The sequence below is a fragment of the Ixodes scapularis genome, unplaced genomic scaffold, assembly GCF_016920785.2.
Source record: "Ixodes scapularis isolate PalLabHiFi unplaced genomic scaffold, ASM1692078v2 PGA_scaffold2__306_contigs__length_199485367, whole genome shotgun sequence".
In the NCBI taxonomy this organism is placed as follows: Eukaryota; Metazoa; Arthropoda; class Arachnida; order Ixodida; family Ixodidae; genus Ixodes; species Ixodes scapularis.
The window spans coordinates 198417598-198440697 of NW_024609857.1; the positions used below are offsets into that span (position 1 = coordinate 198417598).

At 45.5% G+C, this 23100-nt stretch overlaps 1 protein-coding gene and 1 pseudogene across 1 annotated transcript in view; both read right to left on the bottom strand.

The window, feature by feature from the left end:
* LOC8039133 (serine-protein kinase ATM) overlaps positions 1 to 23100 on the bottom strand; it is a 397758-nt gene that overhangs the window by 234556 nt on the left and 140102 nt on the right. Inside the window, exons 19-21 of the mRNA XM_040208992.3 lie at positions 22411 to 22493; positions 7039 to 7185; positions 2777 to 2852 (exon numbers count right to left, since the gene is read on the bottom strand). Coding sequence (XP_040064926.2) covers positions 2777 to 2852; positions 7039 to 7185; positions 22411 to 22493 — 306 coding nt within the window. The remainder of the gene's footprint in view (positions 1 to 2776; positions 2853 to 7038; positions 7186 to 22410; positions 22494 to 23100) is intronic.
* LOC120841484 lies at positions 8965 to 11980 on the bottom strand (annotated as a pseudogene).

The window sequence follows — 23100 nt, forward strand, 5'->3', positions numbered from 1 at the left end:
GATGGGGGTAGGGAACAGGCGCCCCTTGCCCGCCATGGGGCGCCTGCAGCACCATCTAGTGGCTAGGAGAGAAAGTGGCACGTCGGAAGCCGAATTCAAGATCCCGATCAACCCCGCGGCGACACGATAATGTGATCGTGTCTGGGGCGAGGCAACTGCATAGCTGCCTCGCGGTCAAGATGGCAGAGTGGTTTGATGGGCGCCCTTGCGAATGCGCGGTGCACCATACTATATACCCTAGACGTCACAAAAAAACCAAAGTTACAGTCAAGCGTGCCTTTTTTTCTCGTTAAAAGCACAACCTAACACCGAGACTTTTTTTTTAAATACTTTTATTTCTCAGAAAAGGGGCATTTTGCGATATTTGGTCTCCGATTTAAGAAAGATAAAGGGCACTCGGATTTTATTTCGCATAAATAAACAGATAGGTGTTAAATTTGAGTAAACAGGCTTAAACAATATAATCTGAAGTAAGAAAAAAAATGTGGTTAGGCAACGCAAGTCACTGTCCAACTGCCACTATGCATCCATTTTTCCGTCCATCTATCCTGTTTTAGAGAGCCTCGATTTAAGAGAGGGAGCAAGCGAATCTGAAACCACGGAGACGGCTCCAGCGCAGATCGGTCGTAAGTGCGCATGTGTTGTGTTGTCGCGTGGAAAGAAGGCGAGCAAACGGAAGAGCGACGACGCCTGCCCTGCTTGCCCGATCCCGATCGACGCTTTTGTCTTTTCGTCACCTTTTCGCAGTTCGTAATTCAAACGCGGTTATCGAACAGTTGGAAACCCTCTCAAATCTAGGCACACTATTTTTCCGTTCCGTTTTGTTCCGAATCAGAATTTGCGGCTAGCAGTTCCGCAAGAATGACGACGACAACTCAGCTGGTTTCATCGGCATGGTTAACGTTGTTTTCTTTCTTTGATCGTGCAGTCGCCGATTTCTGTGAGTGTGGCAAGTGTGTTCTACATCGGCGCTTCAATTTGAAACGAGGGGCTTTACTCGTGAAAAGAATTAGGCATGGTGCGGAATTTTGGCCTCCCAATAATTCCTCTCTGGAAGCGGTGCAAACGAGATGTTTCGGTTGTGATTCAAGGGTAGATTGTGTCACGATCGTGAGTAAATCTGCGTGCTGTAAAGTTTGTGGCGTTCATTACTTTTCTTTTTTTCTCACCTGTCCGTTAGATTTTTGTGCAATGGTAGGACCAAGAGGTGTTTCTCGCATGGTCTGTTTAACATCACGGCACTTACATCGGGAAAAAAGATGGCTTTTTTGTCAGCTCCGCACCGACCGCGCGTCTTTGACTGAATATGTCGAATATTCCAATGTCCAAACACTAGGAATTTGATTCACGAATCAAATTGTTCGGGAACTTTCTATTGGATTCAAGTTCGTATATTCGAGTATTTGCACACCCCTACTTATTTTGGCCCAGATGTGGCAGAATTCTTGGCCAAAAAACTTTCAGCCTTTCCACTCTGGTGAAGAAGGAAGAGCAGCGGCGCTGTAGCTTCTTTTCTCGGCAGTGGCTTTTCAGGCGAGCGATCTGCACTTCTTTCGCGAAAAAATCTGAAGCGCTCAACGCGCGCGCCGATTGCAGACTGATTTGCGCTGCTGCATACGTCGCCGCTCCTTCCGCACCCAGTCTTCTTTCCCCGAAAGGGCACGCGGCCGACACATTGTGAGTCCAAACCCAAACTGATAAGAGCCAGGAAACAGCGCGCGAAACAGACGAGGACTAAGAAGAAACACACGTGACGTGTGCTGCGCTCGTCACGTGTTTCTTTTTCGTCCTCATCTGTTTTTCGCGCTGTGTCCTGCGATAAATTCCCACCAACTCGCCCAACTATCCATTCTTCTATGATAGCTGGAAAGGTTGCCGCCATCTATGAGTAATGGCAGTAACCAGACTGGTTGCCTGGTTGCCGCCGTCGCTTATAGATGGCGAGTTGTGCAGAGGTTCGTGTAGGTTTGTGTCGACATTTCTTTGGTACCGGACACGATCCTGGGGAACCTAGCCCTTAAAGGGGAACTCCGCCGATTTCTTCATGGTCCCCGATTTGCTTAAAATTTTGCTAAACTCGCCAAACAACATCGCCAAAATAGTATCCCCAATATTAGGTCAAAATAATTTTTTTTTCACGAAGTTATTGAATTTACAATTTTGGTCCTCACCGTGTTTTTCAAACTGAAAGTCTCTACTGGCAACAATGAAAAAGTGACGTCATTGGAAGTGCAGGGGTTCACACTTTGGACTGTAGAATTTGTTCCCAACTGATTCGAAGCAGTTTCATGGTGTCAAATGAATGCTTTGGAAGCTCGCTCCAGTCCCCGCGCTCCAACACGGAACAAATGATTGGCATATTCTATTTTTTAGACTGCGCGCCCGACTGGCAAGCTGAACCTCCACTGACGTCACGGCCCTGAAAAGGGCGGGTATATTTGAATGTCTGTTTTTGCATCATTTTCATTTGCCGATTTCGCAATAACTATTATGAATTTCACGATACTAAATAGCATACCAGAAAGGGTAAAGGCCTGGGAGTCAGAAAATATAGTTAGTTGAGGTAGCTCAAAAATCGGCGGAGTACCCCTTTAACAGCTCTGCTGTAAAACGACACTTTGGCACAAGATGTAGCAGACTTTTGTCCATGGCGCGACTTGGTGCAAATGGCACAGTACTTCTACCACTGGTACTGCAGCCAGCCTTGGCCATCTAAAGTTTTGCGTACTCATAATCTTGGTGGGCGGCAGACGCAAGGGGGCGGAGCAAGCCTCACCTTTGAGCACTCCAGCAGCAGCCTAGCCAGAGCCTGGGTGACTCCTTCGTTGAACCTTCCGTCGTGCTGCAGCGTTCTGAAACGGGTCCCCCCAAAAGGCAACACCACCGTGCATCTCAGACGTTCGTTTATCTCCAAAGTTTCTCGCAATCAACACACACCCCCATCTTCTGTGCCACTATGCTAGACACGACGCGGGAACCAACCTCAAGTTTGATTCTTTACTTTCTTACCTGTCAGCCATGGCGGTTCCCTTCAGGTCGTCATCACTGCACATTCCTCACAACATTCTCTCGCAAAGTTTTATTACACCGTGTACTACACTTCAATTCACAGTTTTGTTTCGTTACGTCCCCATCTCCACTACATACATACCTGCCAAATTCGGAAAATCCAAATCCCAAAAATCTTTTAGGCTAAAGTTTTTTTGTTTTGTTTTTTTTTAAAGAAAAATTGACTATGAATTTACAGAAAAACAACTTCATTATATTTGTACTGCACCGCTCGTGCCAGCGAGATGCAGCTGGGCCTCGCTATCATCATTGTTGTCAGTTGCAATGGCAAAAACTCCTTGTTTGTGTGCGGAGACAGGGAGGGGGGTTAATTTACGTTTCTCGGGACCTTTTTCGGTCAATCATACAACCGTACGAAATGGTCAAAATTCGGAAATCTCTCAAATAATATGGGAGGCTTAGCAGGTATACTAAATGCAGGTTCACTAGTATATTGAGGGTCTACTGTAAATACTAGCACGTAACAGCTACTAATTTTTCGAAGCTAATTACGTCGATTCTTTGTTTCGCGAGGCATAGAATTCAACTACTCTGGCTATAAAGCTTTGTACATGAAAGCTTCTCCACTCTGGACACTGAAGTTCAAATCTGCGGTATGGAAGGTTCTGGAACATCACCAGGTTTATTAGCCCGATTAGCGGTAGTACTGCTTTATTCGAGAAACCACTAGTATTAAGGAAAGATACAAGTCGAAAAACGGCGATTCTTTTTAAAAAAAAAGTTATTTTCCGTTTCTAGTGTTTTATTATCTTTGAACCTTCCTTTTTTTTGCGTATAAAAGAATCTAGACCGGATATCATCGCGAAATTAGTCAGATATGAGTTTGAAGCCCTTCTCGCGTTGGAAAACAACAGAAATTTGAGCCATTTTCGAGCGCGTAATTCTCTGGATCGCGGCGTCCCCCGCCAGCGCGTCTATTTCGGCGCATAGGCCTAACCGTTTTCACTCCGAAACTGTCGTCGATTGTTTCGTATTCTGGTTACAAATAATAAGAAATAGATGCTTTTCCCACTACAAATGTGCGTCGCCACCGGCCTTTTGAATCACGTGATGCGATTGTGGCCCCGCCACTGGCCAAGAGCAACGTGCTGCGCGGCAAAGCTTGCTTGCTGTTTTAGCGTCACACTGCTCCTGAAACCAGAACCAACAACTTGCTCAATCATTCTGCTTTCTTCCCCATGGACGTCGACCGAAAACGCGACTTTCGAGCTTGGAAGTTTTGGACGACACACAAGTTCAAAGGAAATTGCTAAAAGGGCAAGCGGAAAGCTTCAAAGAAGAAAAGTTAATCCGCAGCAGCTAACCCTCACCTTGGTCGGGGCGACGCGGCAACACTTCCGAGTCCGACTGCTCGAGTTTTATCGGCGCCCGTGACCAACGCTACCCAACTCCTGTCGGAATTGGGTGAAGGAAGCAATGAAGCCCGGAACTGATCATCCCTTCGGGAGCCCACGACACACGCCAGCGCGGGCGCGCCTGGGGTATACTACGTGTACACGTGCGTCTTATGGGAGATCGGGAGTGTTTACCGAAAGCCACTTAGATCTGCGAGGTTGAGAAAAGTGGCCGGCCCAAGTCCGAAAGCGCCAAAGAACTAACATTCCGGCATCGGCTGTTCGACACCGTCGACCATTTTGCGGAACAAGCAAGGTGACGACTTCGAGAAGTGTCTCACGCAGCAGAAAGCAAGCCCACGACACGAAGATGAAAGATTGGTAACTGCCTAGCGCAGGTCGGATTTTCTCTCGCAAGCAAGCTTGCCGAGCCGACGCACAATTTCCATAGCTGCAACAATCTCTATAAAAGTGTGTGAAAACAGTTTGGCAAAGCCACCAAGGATAACTTTGATTCATTCGCGCTTGTCGCTGCTGACGTTCTCATTGTTGCTCCCGCCACGGATGCTGCGAGCATAGACCTTGCCTGCGGCCAGGGTAAACACGAAGCGACGTCGGAGAGGCACCTAGGGAAACGCCGAGGACTGTGGACACGCGAAACATCCTACGGCTGCTTCAAAACAAACAGAGTGCAGCAGCAGTGACAGTGTTCTTGGGATATCTGGAGCATTTCGAGGAGAATTGATGCCAGGATGAAATTATCGGCAAACTCCACTTAATTATTCTTTTACTCGGTAAAGCTGCCGTGGCATGTTCATAACTCAGGTTCGTTCGATTAAACATACGGTCAGAGTGTTCAGCAGTGGACCTGTCCAGCTTCGAGGTTGGTGGCACCGTTTTTTTGGCTCTATCACTTTTATTGAATCACCGCTTATATCAAATTTTTTTGCAGTCCCGTTGACTTAGTTATAATGAGGGATTACTGTATAGCTAAACGTTTGAGATACTAGAATGTTGCACGTATAAAAGGATTGCCTAGCAATTTGCCATAAATCTTTAATTCAATCTTTGAATAATTCGAGCCGATTTTGCCTGCCCCACGTACAGTGAAACCACCAAAACCAATCCCCCCCGCTGCTACACTCACTGTCTGCCTTATGGCGAGCAGTATGCTGTGTTGACCGCTCGCCACAACTTTGCAAGATACAGTATAGACCACTTACAACGTAACCACTTATAGTGCAGGACCGGGTATAAGGTGGCTTTTTTAAACCACCGGTTCGCTTCCCATAGAACTCCATGTATTTACATACCGCTTAAAATGCAAGCGTGCGAAGGGAAATACCGGTTATAGTGCGGTTTTTGGAACAGCGCGCCAATTGACCGGCACAGCGAGCACGCTTCCCTGTGCGACACTAGATAACAGCGCGAGCCGCAATGGCCGCAAGCAGCACTCGCGGGGCAAGGAAGTTGCTCGAAGGCTCGAAGAAGCGGGGAGAAGCGAAGAGAGAGGCTTCAGTTGCCATAGCGGCGGAGGAAGGCACGCATGTGTCCTTCACGTGCGTGCGTCCCTCCGCTGCGTTGGAAACAACAGCAACGACAGACCAATCGCAGGTCGAGGAGAAGTGTTCGCGCGCATTGCATGCTGGTCGCCAGCCGGCTGCTTCTATCCGCAAACATGGCGTCGGTTGTGATCGTTGACGAGACGGCGTGGTGGAAGCTCATCGTTCCGCGTAAAAGCGCTATCCTTTACTGTGAATTGTCGTTGTGTGTCGCCATGATAACCCAGCACATACTAGAAGGGAAGATCCACCTACTCGTGCGGCGATGTCGTGGCGGCACTCTCAAGATGGCGGAAACGCCCGTGTCGTTGTGTTTGTTTACTTCAACTACAGTGGTGCTTTCTAAGCATTTGTGTTTTCGAACATCGCCCGGATTTCTTATTTGAAGCATTTCATGCCTGTGCTCAAGTTGAAGGTATTACTGGCGCGTACCATATAAAGGATGCGAATTTTCACGCGTTTTCATCGCCGGAGAAAAGTTATTAGGGTTAGCAATCCTGAACGCTCGCAATGTCCGTCGGCAACCCGCGACGCCATTAAAAGGCCACGCCAGGCAAAAGTCACTCATTTCTTTCAAAATGTGTGACACACTTGAGAGAGAAGTGTACTAGTTTGGTGAAATAGACTTTCCTCAAACTAAGCTTTATTTTTCATCTAACACAAAATAAATTGTTTTACAAAGGTAAGTTGTCTCATGGCATGTATTTTGGCCTGAAAAAGTGATGTTTCGGTTATAGCGCGGTACCGCTTATAGTGCGGATTTTCGCAACTCCCGCGACATACGTTATATGCGGTCTACACTGTACTAATCCTTGAAACGTCTACAGAACTCAGTGGGAAACCCGGTCGTACACCTGGCGACATCACTCAAAAGATGCTCGATTTGTTTCATTATTTAAAATAAAAAATAGCGCATGTAAGAAAAAGTGTTTTTCTCTTCTTTGTTCTATGGGTGATACAGAATAATTTCCGGAGTTAGCCCGTAAAAAGCGGAAAATTGATGTCTTTAAAGGACGAGACAGAGAGTATGACCGCAGGTTGGCTAGACAGGCCAGACCCTGGGACCCCCTTACGCATAGGCTGCCAGGATGACGAGGAAGCAGTGCCTGGAGTTGCTGGCTGCAGGACAGGCGTCCAGGGCCGGCAGGACGCTGGCCGAGGACAGGTCCAGCAGGGCGGCAGCCACTTCCAGGTGCCGGTGCTGAGCCTGCGTCAGTTGCCTGCAACCACAGGGAGGTGCCATTCTCACAACTTGGCCTGTGCTTGGATGCCCAAAAGGCGGCAGACACTGCCAGTGGCTGGGAGAAACCTCCTTGCCGATCGGTCATGAAAGACGGTCACTTCCTCCTGGACATCAGTGTAGGACTTGGCCAGGTGCAAGGTCGTGTAGGTATGCTGTTTCATAGGATTGAGCAAATATTCAAACACAGTCGAACCCCGCAATAACGAAACCGTCGGGGAAGGCAATTTTTTTCGTTCTCGTGAGAATTTCGCTATCGCAAAAATGGACAAACAAGCACATTTATTACTTTCCAGAACCAAAATTGAAGCTGTCCTTGGATTTCAGAATCCTAGAAAGTCAGCTGCACGGGATACTGAACTCCTCCGCAATATCCGACCTCTTTCTGCCTTTTGCAGCTTCGGCGATGATTGCAGACTTCTCCTGAAGCGTCACAAACTTAAGCTTTTTAACGGCAGGCGGCATTTTTCCAACAGGCCAAACAAAAGTAGACGAGGCGCGAGTGATCTCGGCGTGCACGTGGCAGACGGCGAAATGGCAGCGGGCGGCCGGCGGCGTCGTCACGTGCCTACGCAGTTGCCAACAGATGGGCTAGCGAAATGCTGTTTTCAGCTACCAAAAAAGAAAAAAAATCTCGTTGCTGCCATCTTCATTATTCGACCGAATGTAAACAGCAATGGCTGTGCCGATGCTTGTCGGAAACATATGTTCCCGACTTGTCGGAGGAATGCGCTGCTCCACTTTTCATACTTCTGGTTTCCCAACTGGCCCATGTGTGTCTCTGCAGTGCACGGGTGCTCGGCAAGAAGCACGTTCAACAGGGCTAACCCACCGCGCTCAACACTTCAAAAAGTAAAAATTTTGCAGTCATGCATTTGGGATAAAAACACACTTTCAAAGTGGCCTGGTACATACACATGCATACCTGGTGCATTTGAAAAGAAACAAACTTTGTGAATGTTGATATCTACGTTAATATAAAAATTTTCTAAATTGAACTGCGGCTATTATGCAGCAACGTCCAGTGAATCTGCGTTCATCCTTGATGATCATCTTTTTTTTACTTTTTTTAAATTCAAGATTTAAGGAAGAATATTTGCGTATATAAATCCCGGTTAGGTATAGCTGGGCATTTCTATAAGTCTAATTTTATGTCATATGCATAATTTACTTGCCATCCCAATGTGGGCGCTTGTCTTTCAGAACCCACAGTTCACAAGTATAGATAAATTAAAATTAACTTAGCTTAGAAATTGGGGACAACCTTCTCGAGTATAACTGGGTTTTCATTTAAGTGTAGCACAATAGTGAAAGGCTCGGAGAAACTATTCAATATTTTATTAGAAAATATTCAACCAAAACCCCCATTCGGTTTGAATTCATTTCAAACTCACAATCCACTATTCGCACATGCCAAGTGTTTTGATGGCTAGAACTGAGGGTATGACAAGCGCAGTGGTGGTCCAGCCATTTTAGGTTTTGGAGCAATTTTTGGAGCAAGAAAAACCCAATTTTGGAGCAATTCGTATCACATAAACTCCCCTTTTGGAGCACGGAAAACCTTGTTTTGGAGCAACTTGGTATCAGGAAAACTAAACATTTTGGAGCAGCATGAACATAGAGCAGTTCTGTGCCATGTCTTTATTATTATATATATATTACGGCTGCCCTTGTCAATCTTACCTCACCCCCTATATATATATATATATATATATATATATATATATATATATATATATATATATATATATATATATATATATATATATATGTGTGTGTGTCACGAACATCTGAATTTCATATAGTAATTTACAAAGAAAAGAACTCATCATAAGAAAACCATTTTATTTATGACAGAACATTCTTGCAGCTAAAGCTTAACTATGTAACAAAATATCACAGATGAAAACTAAAATATTGCTTAATACTTCTTGCCTTTTGACTGTAGGCTATATATCACAGGTGAAAAAAAAAAATATTGACTCAATGCTTTTTGCATTTCTTTTTCAGTTCATCCAGCTCGCAAAGAGTGCGTGACAAAGTAGCATTGGCTTCAGCTAACATAGTTTGGCCACCTTCTACTTTTTCCAAGCTTTGGCACTTCAGTCCTGCACCAATGGTCTCTTCCGCCCTCTTCAGCAACACACGGCACGAGATCACCCTTTCCTCCAACTGCTTTTTAAGCGCTTGTCATGCGAGTTGTCAGCATCAACTTGTGCGCTGTCAGGCTTCTTTCTCTTCATGTCGGCCTCTCTGCTTCCAATTCCTTCCTCGTACCGGGCTCTTGCTCTTTTGACGCTTCGCAGAAGGTCTGGTGACAGGGGCACCTTTGTGGCATCTCCATCATACCTCTGCAGGTAGGTCTTCACTTGCCGCAATCCGTTGATGCTCGCAATGCACAATGAGGCTCGGCCTTCAAGGAGATGCTTATTCTCACTGAAGCCTCGCTCACAGTCCGCGTTGCCATGAGGTAGAGAGAGCAGCGCCTTTACTAGCCTTGACAACAGAGGGTACATCTGCTGACCAGCTGCGCACTTTTGTTGAAATACTGTAGCCCAACAAGTGTCGATCCGTCCATCTTCCATCAATTGAAGACTGTTAGCAGAGTCACATTTCAGCAGATGCCACTCATCGACCAGTGATGACACGTGGTCGCTCTCAAGCACTTGAGGCAGCTGGGAAGCAAGGTATCGCAAGGATCGGACTTCTGACTCCACGTCGCTGGGCTGCAATCCCAAGAGACTTGTGTGCTGAAGGACTTTATTGTCAAGAGGCAGCTTCTGCAGGAGGTCTTTCGAGCAAGCCAAGTAGAAGGCACGGGCCCCAAGAAGTAACCGCTTCTTTTCACCTGGATCCCATTTCAGCATTGCCTGCTCAGTGTCCATACCCACTTCTGGTTTGGTTATCCACAGGGTAGAGTCCTGCACATCAAGTTTCTTCAGTTCCTCCGCACTCTTGTCCACATAGGCTGCACTCCTCAAACAACGGCTGAGGATTCGCTGGACTAGAGACAGCAACTCCGCGTGGAGTATGTGTAGCAGGGGCTCTTGCTTCTGAAACAGTGTCTGAAGCCGAGAAAAAAGCTCGGCACAGTTCTTCAAGAACAACACCTTGGCATAAAGGTCTTTCTTTGAAAATGCTGCAGCAAGCTTGCTGTGAAGAATCTGAGTGTTCACTCGCTGCTTTGTCATGCTTGCCTTGTGAAAGTATGACTTCAGCGCTTCGAATTGTTCTAGGACACGACACAGTGAATCTTGAAGTGTGAGCCAGCGATTGGAGACATGACGCAGAAACACATGAGAAGCAATCCCTAGAGCCTCCTGACATTCTCCGAGGGCTTCAGCACGAACAGCGCTTTTGAAGTAGTAGTAGACGTTTCGGACGACCTCCTCAATATCCGAGCCAAACGCATCGAGACCTTTTGCAAAAGCATTGTGGACTTTGTGAAGGTTGCAGTTGTTGATGTCAACCAAACTTGATGGCATATCCTTTTGGAGCTTGTTCCTCACGCTTTTCATGACGTTAGGCCCGTCACTGAAAAAACAAACAAGCCCTCTCTTTGGTAGCTCAGTCAGCGCGTCTTCTACGCAGCCCACAATTACTTCCGCGGTGGCACGCCCGAGGTTGTACAATTGCACATGCTCAACGACAACCTGTTGCTGGCTGTTAGAAAAGTACCTAACAAGCACATCCAGTTGCTGCGTTCTTTTCTCTGGCTTTGGGGTTTCGTCGATCATCACGGAGAAGAAAACATTTGCTCACTCACAACTCTGGACTTGAAGTAAGGGCCGAGTCCATCGGACACGACGCGTGATAACTTGGACCTGCTGCAGCTAAACTTCTTAGCAAACTCGCTGTCCGGGAACATACACTCATACATTCCCGTAGCACTGTCTCCCCACGAGAAAGGGATAGACTTTGAAACAACGGACATAGCGAAAATTGATTCCGCTTTCCACACTTGGGCTTGGAGTGATGTGCCAGAAGCACCTTGTGAGAAATCCAATGCGGCTTGCACCAATTTGGGGGGCTGAAGGTTTCCGTCTTCATCTCTGTGCCTTGCAGCAGCTTCAACATGTTTCTTCAATGCTGCGTGACGTTTGATGGCAGCTACTCCATGTTGTGCGCAGGAAATTGATGAATTGCAGAGGACGCAAAATGCATCAGTTTTGTGAGTCCCCTTTTTGCACCAGAGACTAATTAAATCATTATTTGAGTCCACCTCACTGAGTACTGAGTCTTTAAACTTGGTGCTTCGCTCTAGAAAAAAAGGACAAAATTACAATTTTAAACAAACCAAGAAAATACGCCAAAACTTTTTTGCCATGATCTACAAACTTTATGGTTACCGCGGTGAATATGTATTTATACAATTGTAAGTCGACCTGTTTTTCGTGATCGTGATAAATGTACTCAAAACGTCCGAGAATCCAAAACTATAGCGATTTATTAAACATGTTTGAAAGCTCTATTCTGAGTTCGCACGCAGCGCGACAGTATGACAACCAAGGGGTGACCAATCGTTTACGGCATTTGACATGAAAAGGAACACGCAACAATTCGCAACAAGGAAATCAAGCAACGACCACGCGATCGAAAAGAGTACCACGTTCGGTATTGATGCCGCTGGTCTGCCGGTGAACGAGCGTCCGAGCAAATTTCTCCTAATGGGGTCTGTAACTTAAAACGCGCATGCAGAAAAAAAAAGTACTCACGTTGGCTCATCTTCAAGAGGACTTTGTAGTGGCGATGCAGAAATGAACAGCCACAACGCCGCATATCAAAAACGGTCGCAACAAAACAATAATGCGCAATAATGCCACTGGGCCGGAAAGGCCGGAAACCTGAATTGGATTGTGATGGCTATGGTAATGGCTCTACCCTTTATATCGGGCGGCAGCTTGCGCCACCTAGCCTAGAAAATAAAACTCCCACCGGGTTGCCAGCCGAAAACGCCATTCTTCCAAAAAAGAATTCGTTCACGGACCGACTAGCACTTTTTGGCGCAGTTTGGCGCAATTTGTGTCTTTAGGCGCAGCAAGGCGCAGGTAAAGGAGAATTTATCAAAATGGCGCAATTGGCACAGCTGGACCACCCCTGCAAGCGCTGTCCCACATATCATTACGCAGCAATCATTAACTAAAAGTATGGATCCCCCATTGCAGCACATCTACTTTTAACGCCCCCTTCTCGCCCCAACCCTCAATTGATTGGAATCACCTTCCCGCAGTCCTAGTTTCAGTTACTAACATCGCTCATTTTAGAATTGCAATTAAACTTTTTCAATGTTTCCTACTAATTTTTTATTTTTGTCTTTTTATTGTTTTTACTTTTATGTTTATGTTACAGTGTCCACTTTTGTCTATAACGCCTTCAGACCCCGAGAGAAAAAAAATTCACAGGGTCATTTATGTTATCCGTGAGATGACTTGAAGGCGAAAGCCCAAGCGCCGATCCTAGTGATAGCGAACCTCCGAAGACAGCGCGCTTTCTGACGACGCACTTTTGGCGCCGCTGATCTCACGGCATGTCGCACGCCCGCCCTTCACCGCTGCCCAAGCGAGAGTGTCCTCCTCTCCCGCTGGGCTTGCGGCGCGCTCGTGCCTCCGCCGATTCTGGCACAAGTAATGCCATCTCATCATCCATTGGCAAACTGCGGGTTTTGGTACCTTTCGTGGCGCCTATGTGTTTTCTCACCTCTCGTGTCGCCTCTGTGTTTTTATACTTTTCGTGCCGTTGATTGTGTTTTTGCTTACGGACTTTGGAGGTCGACTGTACGATGAGACATATAAGGCGTTCGCCTTAGCAAATGAAAGTGTCGGCCCGTGGGTCGACACTTTCGACACTCACAATTGTTCCGCTGCCTTACCGCAGAATCCTGTACGAATGCACACCCTCGAGAAAGTGCCCATCCTGTTTTTCTGGCTGAATATCCGTAACATAAAAATTCCGAGACATCGCCCACCCCTTCACTTCAACTGCAAGATCTGCAGTACTAATACAGTCAGTCTCGCGCATGCGCTCGAATCTGCTATTCCGTCAACCTTGCGCGCTTGCGATGCTACTTCTTTGTATTTTGGTTTTTGGCACAAGTTCGCCAATTCTAACGTTTAGTTTCTGTTTATTCGTCGCCTCACCATCTGTCATTTGCAACATTTTGGTGGAGGAGCAGGGTACAGCATCCTATGCCCACGGAGCGAACACCTCCGAAGACACCCCGGCCGAGTGAGGAGCTCTGCCCCGGAAGGCTACCCTTCGCGGAAGACGCCGATGCCCGAGCAAGCCACCGTACTAAGGGACAACCCCTGGAATTCGGACCCCTGCCGCAGAAGCAAAAGAAGAAGACTGCGACGATGACTACCCCATTTGTCCTCATCCTGTCCGTCACTCCCCGCACTCCGACGCCCTTTCACGGCAAGACCCACGAGGACTGGCTGCAGCACCATGAACGTGTAGTTCACCACGATGGATGAACGACTGAGCAGTGCCTCCAGAACCTCTACTTCTCGCTTAAAGCGAGAAGTAGAGGTTCTGGAGGCACCGATCCTTTTCCACTTGAGTGTGCCAGCTTTTTGGCCGGTGTACCCGAATTCCATTTGTCTCAATTAGTCGACATGCCAACAAGAATAACGGCTGCTACGTCAAACATTTTAGATCTTATTTTAACTACTGTACCTAGTCTGATTGGTCCAATTTCTTATCTTCCTGGCCTTGGTGTGATTGCTACATTTTTCACTGACTATTCCTTCAAGTTGTGCCAGTAATCAGAAAAAGGTGATTCGCAACTACAGCAAAGCGAATTTTGATGCTATTAACGGTGATTTGTGTACTTTTTTAGATCTATATTTTGCAAAGGTTATGGAGCGCTCTGTTGAGACCAACTGGACACTCTAAAGAAATGATTAGCACACTTACTGAAAAATACATTCCTTTGAAAACTATCATTGTCAAGGCTAGTGCACCTTGGTTCAACAGAGTGCTCCCCAGACTTTCAAACAAAAAGAAACGCCTATTCAGAGCCGCAAAAGCTACGCTCTGTCCAGTTCGCTGGCAGAAATACGATGATGCTGCTGAAAGTTATAAGAATGCGATTAAAGATGCGAAGTTCAAGTTTTTTAACCAGGTCTTACCATCTATGCTCCAAAATAATCCTCGGAAATTTTGGCATGTTATGAGCTGTCGCGATAGGCCATCTGTGATTTCACTAAAAACAGCAGACAACACTCAGATTGACGAATCTCATTGTTACTAAATTTTTAACGAAGTGTTCATTAAGTCTTTTTTCAACCCTTCCAGCAACACTGATCCGACATATTGTGTAAACACTCTCTCATTCATGGATCATGTCATCATTAATCCCGATGGCGTTTCAAAAATTATAAATGACCTTAAGTTGTCTTCGGCTACAGGCACAGATGAAATCAACTCTAAGTTCCTCAAAGCAACTAATCAGTAGGCATGGGCGAATAGAGGATTTTGGGTCCGAATCGAATTCGAAGCGAATAGGGATTTTGGTCGAATAATTTCGAATAGAATAGTTCGAATAGTACTAGCAAAAAATACCACAAAATATGTTTAAACTATAGTTTTATATTTGCCCCTATTTGGTATTTGACATACTGTAATTGTTAATTTCAAGTGTATTGAGTTCGGTAGCACAAAACGGTCGGAAGCTTGCGCCACCTGGCCTTAAAGGGGTACTCCGCCGATTTCTTCATGGTCCCCGATTTGCTTGAAATTTTGCTAAACTCGCTAAACAACATCGCCAAAATAGTATCCCAAATATTAGGTCAAAATAATTTTTTTTCACGAAGTTATTGAATTTACAATTTTGGTCCTCACCGTGTTTTTCAAACTGAAAGTCTCTACTGGCAACAATGAAAAAGTGACGTCATTGGAAGTGCAGGGGTTCACTCTTTGGACTGTAGAATTTGTTCCCGACTGATTTGAAGCAGTTTCATGGTGTCAAATGAATGCCTTGGAAGCTCGCTCCAGTCCCCGCGCTCCAGCACGGAACAAATAATTGGCATATTCTATTTTTTAGACTGCTCGCCCGACTGGCAAGCTGAACTTCCACTGACGTCACGGCCCTGAAAAGGGCGGGTATATTTGAATGTCTGTTTTTGCATCATTTTCATTTGCCGATTTCGCAATAACTATTATGAATTTCACGATATTAAATAGCATTCCAGAAAGGGTAAAGGCCTGCGAGTCAGAAAATATAGTTAGTTGAGGTAGCTCAAAAATCGGCGGAGTACCCCTTTAAATCCAAGCCAGAGTAAGTGAAACCCGTTTATATTGAACTTGCAAAAAAAGTCTACCAGTTCGATATAGCGGGTAATTAGATATAAAAGTTTTAATGAACTTGACTCTCAAAAATCCCCTTTCTGCTGAAATATTACACAATGAAGTAGTCTTGCATCTTCTACTGCTTTTTCTTCATTGCATCCGTGATAACGATATTTTTCTACGCTATCGATGGACTCCAAAATTCTTGGGCCGCTGCCTTCTATATTCGCGCATTAGCGCCGAAATATGCCGAGAGCACGGAGCACGTCCAACGGGAGCACCTCCTGCAGAGCGCCGTTTTGCTCTGTAAGTTGGCTTTCCCCTAAAACAGGTGGTGCGTTGGGGGAAGCCAACTAGCAAAGCAAGCTGGCTTTTTTTTCTCTCTCTGGGCGGCCGCGTCAATTTGGAAGAAAAAATAATATTCTCTTTTGCGGACGGAGCACGGAGCACCGTCTCTCCGCAAAAGATATATTTTATTTTTTTCTGAACAATCAACGCGGCCGCCCAAAGAAAAAAAAAAAAAATGTTAGCGTGCTTTGCAAGCTGGCTTTCCCCCAATGCGGCTGCGCGTTGGGGGAAAGCCAGCTTGCAGAGCAAAACGGCGCTCTTGGCAGTTCCGATATATCGGTAGCGGCTGCTATTTTTGTTCGATGCAACCATAGTTTTTGCTATATATTATCACTGTAACATTACTGTGCACAACAATTGTTCGATATAAGGAATAATTCAATGTAAACGGGTTCGATATAGTCGGGTTTGACTGTATTTCGAAAGGTCGAATAATTCTATATTGTCGAATAATTCGATATTGTCGAATAATTCGATTTTGTCGAATACTTAAATTCGATTCGAAGCGAATACCGAATAGAACAGAATTCGATTTGCTATTCGTATTAACCGAATATTCGCCCATCCCTACTAATCAGTACTCCTCTCTTATACTTGCGAAGATATTTCAACAGTCACTCGACACCGGATCTTTACCTCATGACTGGAAAACTGGAAAAGTTATTCCTCTGCACAAAGCTGGTGACAAGCACTCCCTCTTCAATTATAGGCCTATCTCACTAACTAGCATTCCATGTAAAGTCTTCGAGCACATCATATACACGCAACTCGTCAATTTTCTTGAATCCAACTTATTCTTCTCCTCGGCTCAGCATAGGTTTAGAAAAATGTTTTCTTGTGAAACACAGCTACTCTGCATTATTAATGATTTTCATGTTGCTCTCGACCAGGTATCCTAGGTGGACTGTATTTTTTTTTTTATTTCTCTAAAGCGTTCGATAAGGTATCAGATAAACTTCTACTCCGGAAACTAAGCAAACTTAACATCGACGCTAACGTATTTCATTGGCTGGTAGCATTCTTAACGGATCGTTCGCAATTTGTAACCTGCAATGGTGTTCACTCTGCCCCGCAACTGCCTCTTCTGGAGTACCACAAGGGTCAGTCCTAGGTCCGTTACTTTTTTTCTCATTTACATTAACGATCTGCCCAGTGTTGTCTCTTCCTCAATAAGATTATTTGTCGACGACTGCGCTGTCTACCGAATAATATCTAGTGACTCCGATTCCCAACAATTGCAGCATGATTTGAATTCTATCTTTCTATGGTGTGAGCTTTGGTCAATGGAACTCAACATTAAAAAATGCAAGCTAATGTGCATAACCTGTAAAGCTACCTTTACTGCTACTTATAATCTTAATAACACACCATTAGAACTTGGAGACTCTTATTAATACCTTGGTGTGATACTTAGCTCCTATCTTTCCTGGAACCTGCATGTAACTTACGTGATTAATAACGCTAACCGCATGCTTGGTTATCTTAAACGTAACTTTTTCCTAGCCCCTTCTTGGCTAAAACTATTTCTTTATAAGACATTCGTACGCTCTAAGCTTGAATATGCAGCCTCCATCTGGGATCCCGGTACTACTTACCTTACTGACTCAATCGAATCCGTTCAGAATAGATCTGCACGTTTTATTTTGGCTAATTATAACCAGACCGCAAGCGTGACATCAATGAAGGACATTTCACTTCTACCCAGCCTCGCACACCGCCGCAGAATTACTAGCATTTGTCTTTTTCACAAATTATTCCACCACAACCCAGTTTCCAGAAATTAGCTATTCACCCCACCATCATTCTTTTCAGCTCGTCTAGATCACCAGCACAAAGTAGGCATTCCATCTTGCCGCTACAATAAATATTTTAATTTGTTTATTCCGAGAGTCACAAAAGAATGGAATCAGTTACCTTCATCAGTTGCATCAATTGTTGATTGTGCTCTGTTTCGTACAAGTGTTAGTAACCATGTTTTCCCCATTATCGAAGTTTTGTTCTACTGTTGTTCCATGTTGTTTGTTTTGTTTATATCTACCACTCCCCTCTGTAATTCCCCTGGCCCCGAGGGTAAAATAAATAAATAAATAGGTAAATAGGTAAATAAATAGGAGGGACGTACGCACGTGTCGTTCACATGCGTGCATCCCTCCGCTGCGTTGGAAAATAACCGCAACAACAGACCAATCGCAGGTCGAGGAGAAGTGTTCACGCGCGTTGCATGCCGGTCGCGGGCCGGCTGCTTCTATCCAGAAACATGGCATCGTTTGTGATCGTCGACGTAGACGGCATGGTGGTAGCTCATCGTTCCGCATAAAAGCGCTATCCTTTACTGTGAATTGTCGTTGTGTGTCGCTATGATAACCCAGCACGTACTAGAAGGGAAGATCCACCTACTCGTGCGGCGATGTTGTGGCGGCGCTCTCAAGACGGCAGAAACGCCCGTGTCGTCGTGTTTGTTTACTTCGACTGCAGTGGTGCTTCCTAAGCATTTGTGTTTTCGAACATCGCCCGGATTTCTTATTTGAAGCATTTCATGCCTGTGCTCAAGTTGAAGGTATTACTGGCGCGTACCGTATAAAGGATGCGAATTTTCACGCGTTTTCATCACCGGAGAAAAGTGATTAGGGTTAGCAATCCTGAACGCTCACAACGTCCGTCCGCAACCCGCGACGCCGTTAAAAGGCTGCGCCAGGCAAAAGTCGCTCATTTCTTTCAAAATGTGTGACGCACTTGAGAGAGAAGTGTACTAGTCTGGTGAAATAAAGACTTTCCTCAGAGTAAGCTTTATTTTTCATCTAACATAAAATAAATTCTTTTACAAAGGTAAGTTGTCTGATGGCATGTATTTTGGCCTGAAAAATTTATGTTTTGGTTATAGCGTGGTACCGCTTATAGTGGGGATTTTCGCGACTCCCGCGACATATGTTATATGCGGTCTACACTGTATATATTCCTAGTATCCAGCGGTGTGCTTAGGTATATACTGCCACTACGCGTATAAAAACTCGTACAAGGTCCAACCGCTGACCGCCGAGGCCCACTCGCACGGTTCAAGTTTCGTTCACGGAGACGGCTGTTACCAAGGGCTGCTAGACACTCTCAACCTACGACGCAACATGCACCTCGCTGCGCCATTCTGTTAGGGATTAAACAAACGCATTTACCCGGAGTATGTGAAATTAGGCCTAACCACCTTCACGATTTCACTGACCGAAAGTGGACCACAGACGATGGCGTGTTTGTTGATATCAATGCATCCGATAGGCGAAGAATGTCCGGGGCTGGGCAATTCTTTGACCCAAGCTTCATCAAGTGTTCGCGCCACTTGGCTTCACGGCTGATCATTTTCGCAACTACCGCAACTACTCACTTGCAGCCATTAAGAGAGCGGCTGGGCTTGGCTTGAATTGGTCTGACCACTTGGAGGCAGAAGAAAATTGGCTTGGTGGCTAGCTAGATTAGACGCAATTCGAGACTCGCTGAGCCGAAAATACAAAATGCGTTGATTACGCGAGGGAAAAAAAAAAATGTCCACATATTGGTCCCCGTTGCGGGAGGCATGTTCATTATGCGAGTAAATACGGTACTACAGGCCCAAGCTCCCGGAGACTGTCCTGCAGCTAGCACACCAAGCTAGCAGACACACCGCCAGTACTGCCACTGGCAAAGTTTGTCGACAGTCGAGACACCAGGGCCGGATTGTTCATCTTGCGGCTGCGGCCGCGGCCGCGGCCAAGAGGGATTTTTCCGTCACGTGACCAGCTCCAAGGGGACATTGAAGTACCTAGCGTCCCTGCCAAATGGCGGAGAGATCCGCATCGCTTCAAGCATAAAAGCCTAATGTCGCTCGCAGAAACTGATTGCAGGGACTTTCAATTGGAGTCCAATTGACCGCCCCTTTCTACTGTAGGAGCGGCAGGTAAAGTTACGGCTAGGGAGGGTAAAAAGAAGCCAAAATAAAGAAGAAACCACAGGAGATAAAAGCAGTAGCAGCATATATTTATCTACCTCCGCCGGCGCCTCGCGCGTTCTGCTATGGGACTTTTTTTTTTTTTTTTTACTTCTTTTTTTTTTTTGTATTTTGCGCGTGTCTTACTTTTTAACTGTGATCCTTTTTAGGAAATCATCCACTTGCACTACTGCGCCTTACACGATTTTTACTGTTAGTCTTACCTGTTCAATCGAAACACCGGGAAGAAAAAAAAAAAAAGGATCAACGCAAGTTAACGCACTAATACAATCATTTCATAATGTTCATTAAAAGGAAACCAAGATAACAGCATCGCTATGGCTTTCACACTAACGGAGCCGAAACAAGCATCCTTTCCCCAGCAACTAGTTTTATGTGTTTTTTAAATATACAACGCTCTTGCTACGATTCCTTTCAATAACAAGAGACGCCTATTTAGGACTAATAAAAACTGCAGTTGTGACAATTTAAAAAAAACGAAAAAAAAAAAACAAGCAAAAAGAAAAAAAAAAAAAGACTAGCAACTGTGGCTACACTGATTGAGCGAAATTCTACAGGCAAGGCAGCAAGTCAAACGTCTGAGAGAGTAGTAAAACCGAAATAAAAGCGATCATACTTTTACTTGCATGGAATGTGATAAAAGGTATATTTATACTCTTTACATTTTGTTGTGGCAATCGTTTTGTAATATTACCACATTACTTGTTGAATTTTAGTTAGATTAGCGGACGATCACGACCGAATGCAAAAATGAATCAGGCGTCGACATCGCAAACCCTCTCTCTAATGCAAACAGCTAAAATGACTTTGGAACAACAAATGGAATTCATTATAATTAATTCCATTTATGATCCAAAGTCATTTTAAGTCCCTCACTCTAGTGCAAACTCCTAAAATGACTTTGGATCAACAAATGGAATGAAATGATTGTATTAGCGCGTTAACTTGCGTTCATCTTTTTTTTTTCTTCCCGATGTTTCGATTGAACAGGTGGGACTAACAGAAAAAACCGTGTAAGGCGCAGTAGTGCAAGTGGATGATTTCCTAAAAAGGATCACAGCTAAAAAGTAAGACGCGCACAAAATGCAAAAAAAAAAAAGAAAAAAAAAAGAAGTCTCTAGCACGATTTGAACCCGGAACTTTTACGCCGCGACGACAAGTACCGGCGCTTTAACCTCTCGACCATAGCAGCAGGCGCAAGGCACTGGCGCCGGCGGAGGTAGATAAATATGCTGCTAACGCTTTTATCTCCTGTGGTTTCTTCTTCATTTTGGCTTCTATTTACCCTCCCTGGCCGTAACTTTACCTGCCGCTCCTACAGTAGAAAGGGGCGGTCAATTGGACTCCAGTTGAAAGTCCCTGCAATCAGTTTCTGCGAGCGACATTAGGCTTTTGTGCTTGAAGCGATGCGGATCACTCCGCCATTAGGCAGGGACGCTAGGTACTTCCTTGTCCCCATGGAGCTGGTCACGTGACAGAAAAATCCCTCTTGGCCGCGGCCGCGACCGCAAGATGAGCAAACCAGCCCAGGCACCTTTTGCAGAAGACTAATTGCCCGCTGTCCAAACTTCACGCAACAAACTCAATCGACTTATCAGAATATGAATCACAACAAACACTAAGCATCGATAACGAGCCCTGATCACGTAGCAAAGGCATTCACCAACTGTGTAAGTTTGGCCTTTCCGCAATCGGGTGGCGGCTTGTGCTGCCCTATGTCATTCAGAAGAGGCTCTCAAAGCGGCTGCGCTGCTTTCAATTGAATGTATAGACACTAGATGGCGTAGGAGCAGGTGCGGCAGCATAAGGCAGAACCAACCAAGCACATGGCAGACGAGGAAACGTTGGACACGGATGTGCCTGCACGGCGATCACGGTTCAGCATCCTCAACTGCGATCCTCATTTGGAAAGATTAACCGTAGCAACTGCGTGGCTGTGACGTCAAAACCCAAGCTGAAACCAGAACCCCCAAATCCCAAACTACTTGGCACAATAACATAGAGCTGGTAGCTTTATGTTATTGTCCCTGAGTATAACAGTTGTCAGTTGTCCCTGAGTGTAACAAATTATATAGACCCAAAAAACAAGAATGCACGGCGTGGCAGCGGAGGCGGCGCGGCGGGGGTTTCAACCGTTACCACCACCGCAGTATCTCTCTTCTGTATGTGCACCACTTGAGAGTGACGATTTACGCAAAATAGATTACTTTTCACCTAGAAAATTAGTAATACCAGTCCTTTTTGCTTCGTGGATCTGCAAAATTGCTTCGTTAATGGAAATATTTGTTAAACGGGAATTTGTTGTAGTAGTCAGAGAAACACATTGAACAGATAGGAAATTGGCCGGGACTTCATTGTACTTCGTTAAACAGCTGTTTTCATAGTAGAGGCATTTGTCCATCATAAAGGCATTTGGCTGTACATTCAAACATCTGTTGGTGTTCTGGGTACTTTCTAGATCACTAGGGACCGCGACTGATGTCTGTCTCACGGTTAAAAACGCCGTAGCTTCAGCAAGTGAACCCTGAAGCACCTTAATAAAAAGAACATTTTCCATATCAAAGGAATGAAATTGTGCATATACAAGATACTCACCGGAGTGCATCCACAAGTGCAAAGAGTTCTTCCTCGTCAAGAAGGTCTGGCTTCTCAAAGAGTGTCCTCAGAACAAGGAGTGCCTGGAGAGACAGGTTACTCTCACACACTCATAAACATGCGTCACTATGCAAGCCCTTTTCATTCTACCAATTTACCTCGAGGGTGCCAATGATGCATCGTAAAAACAAATTAGAGACAAGCTTAACTTAACACACAAAGACCCTGCAATTAGAATGCGAAAATCATGCGCCAATAAATGACAAATACGCGAATCACACGAAAAGAAATCAAACGTTTAAAATAGAAACTCAACGATGTCATAGCACTTACATTTAGGCTCTTCTCACCTTTGGCTGCAGCCACTGTCAGCCCCGGCACGACTACTGCCAGACGGCTCGGCTTTCCCTTTTTTTTTTCCAGCCTCTTAATGCTTTCCGTAGACTCGCTTAGGTTTGTAGGCGTCTATTTTTTTAATGGCGGGTGCCGCCGCAGAAGACTGAATTGCCCAAGAATCACGTTTTCGATGCAGTCTCTCGAAGGGGCAGAAAGCGCTCGGTCGAAAGCGGATGATGATTGCGTGGCGCTTGCCGTGCCTACAGGGAGTTGGCGCCACTAGCGTGACTCTCAGACGCCTCGGGCATTTGCGTCGGCACTCGTCGGAAAGGAGCTGCTTCTCGAAGCTTTGCG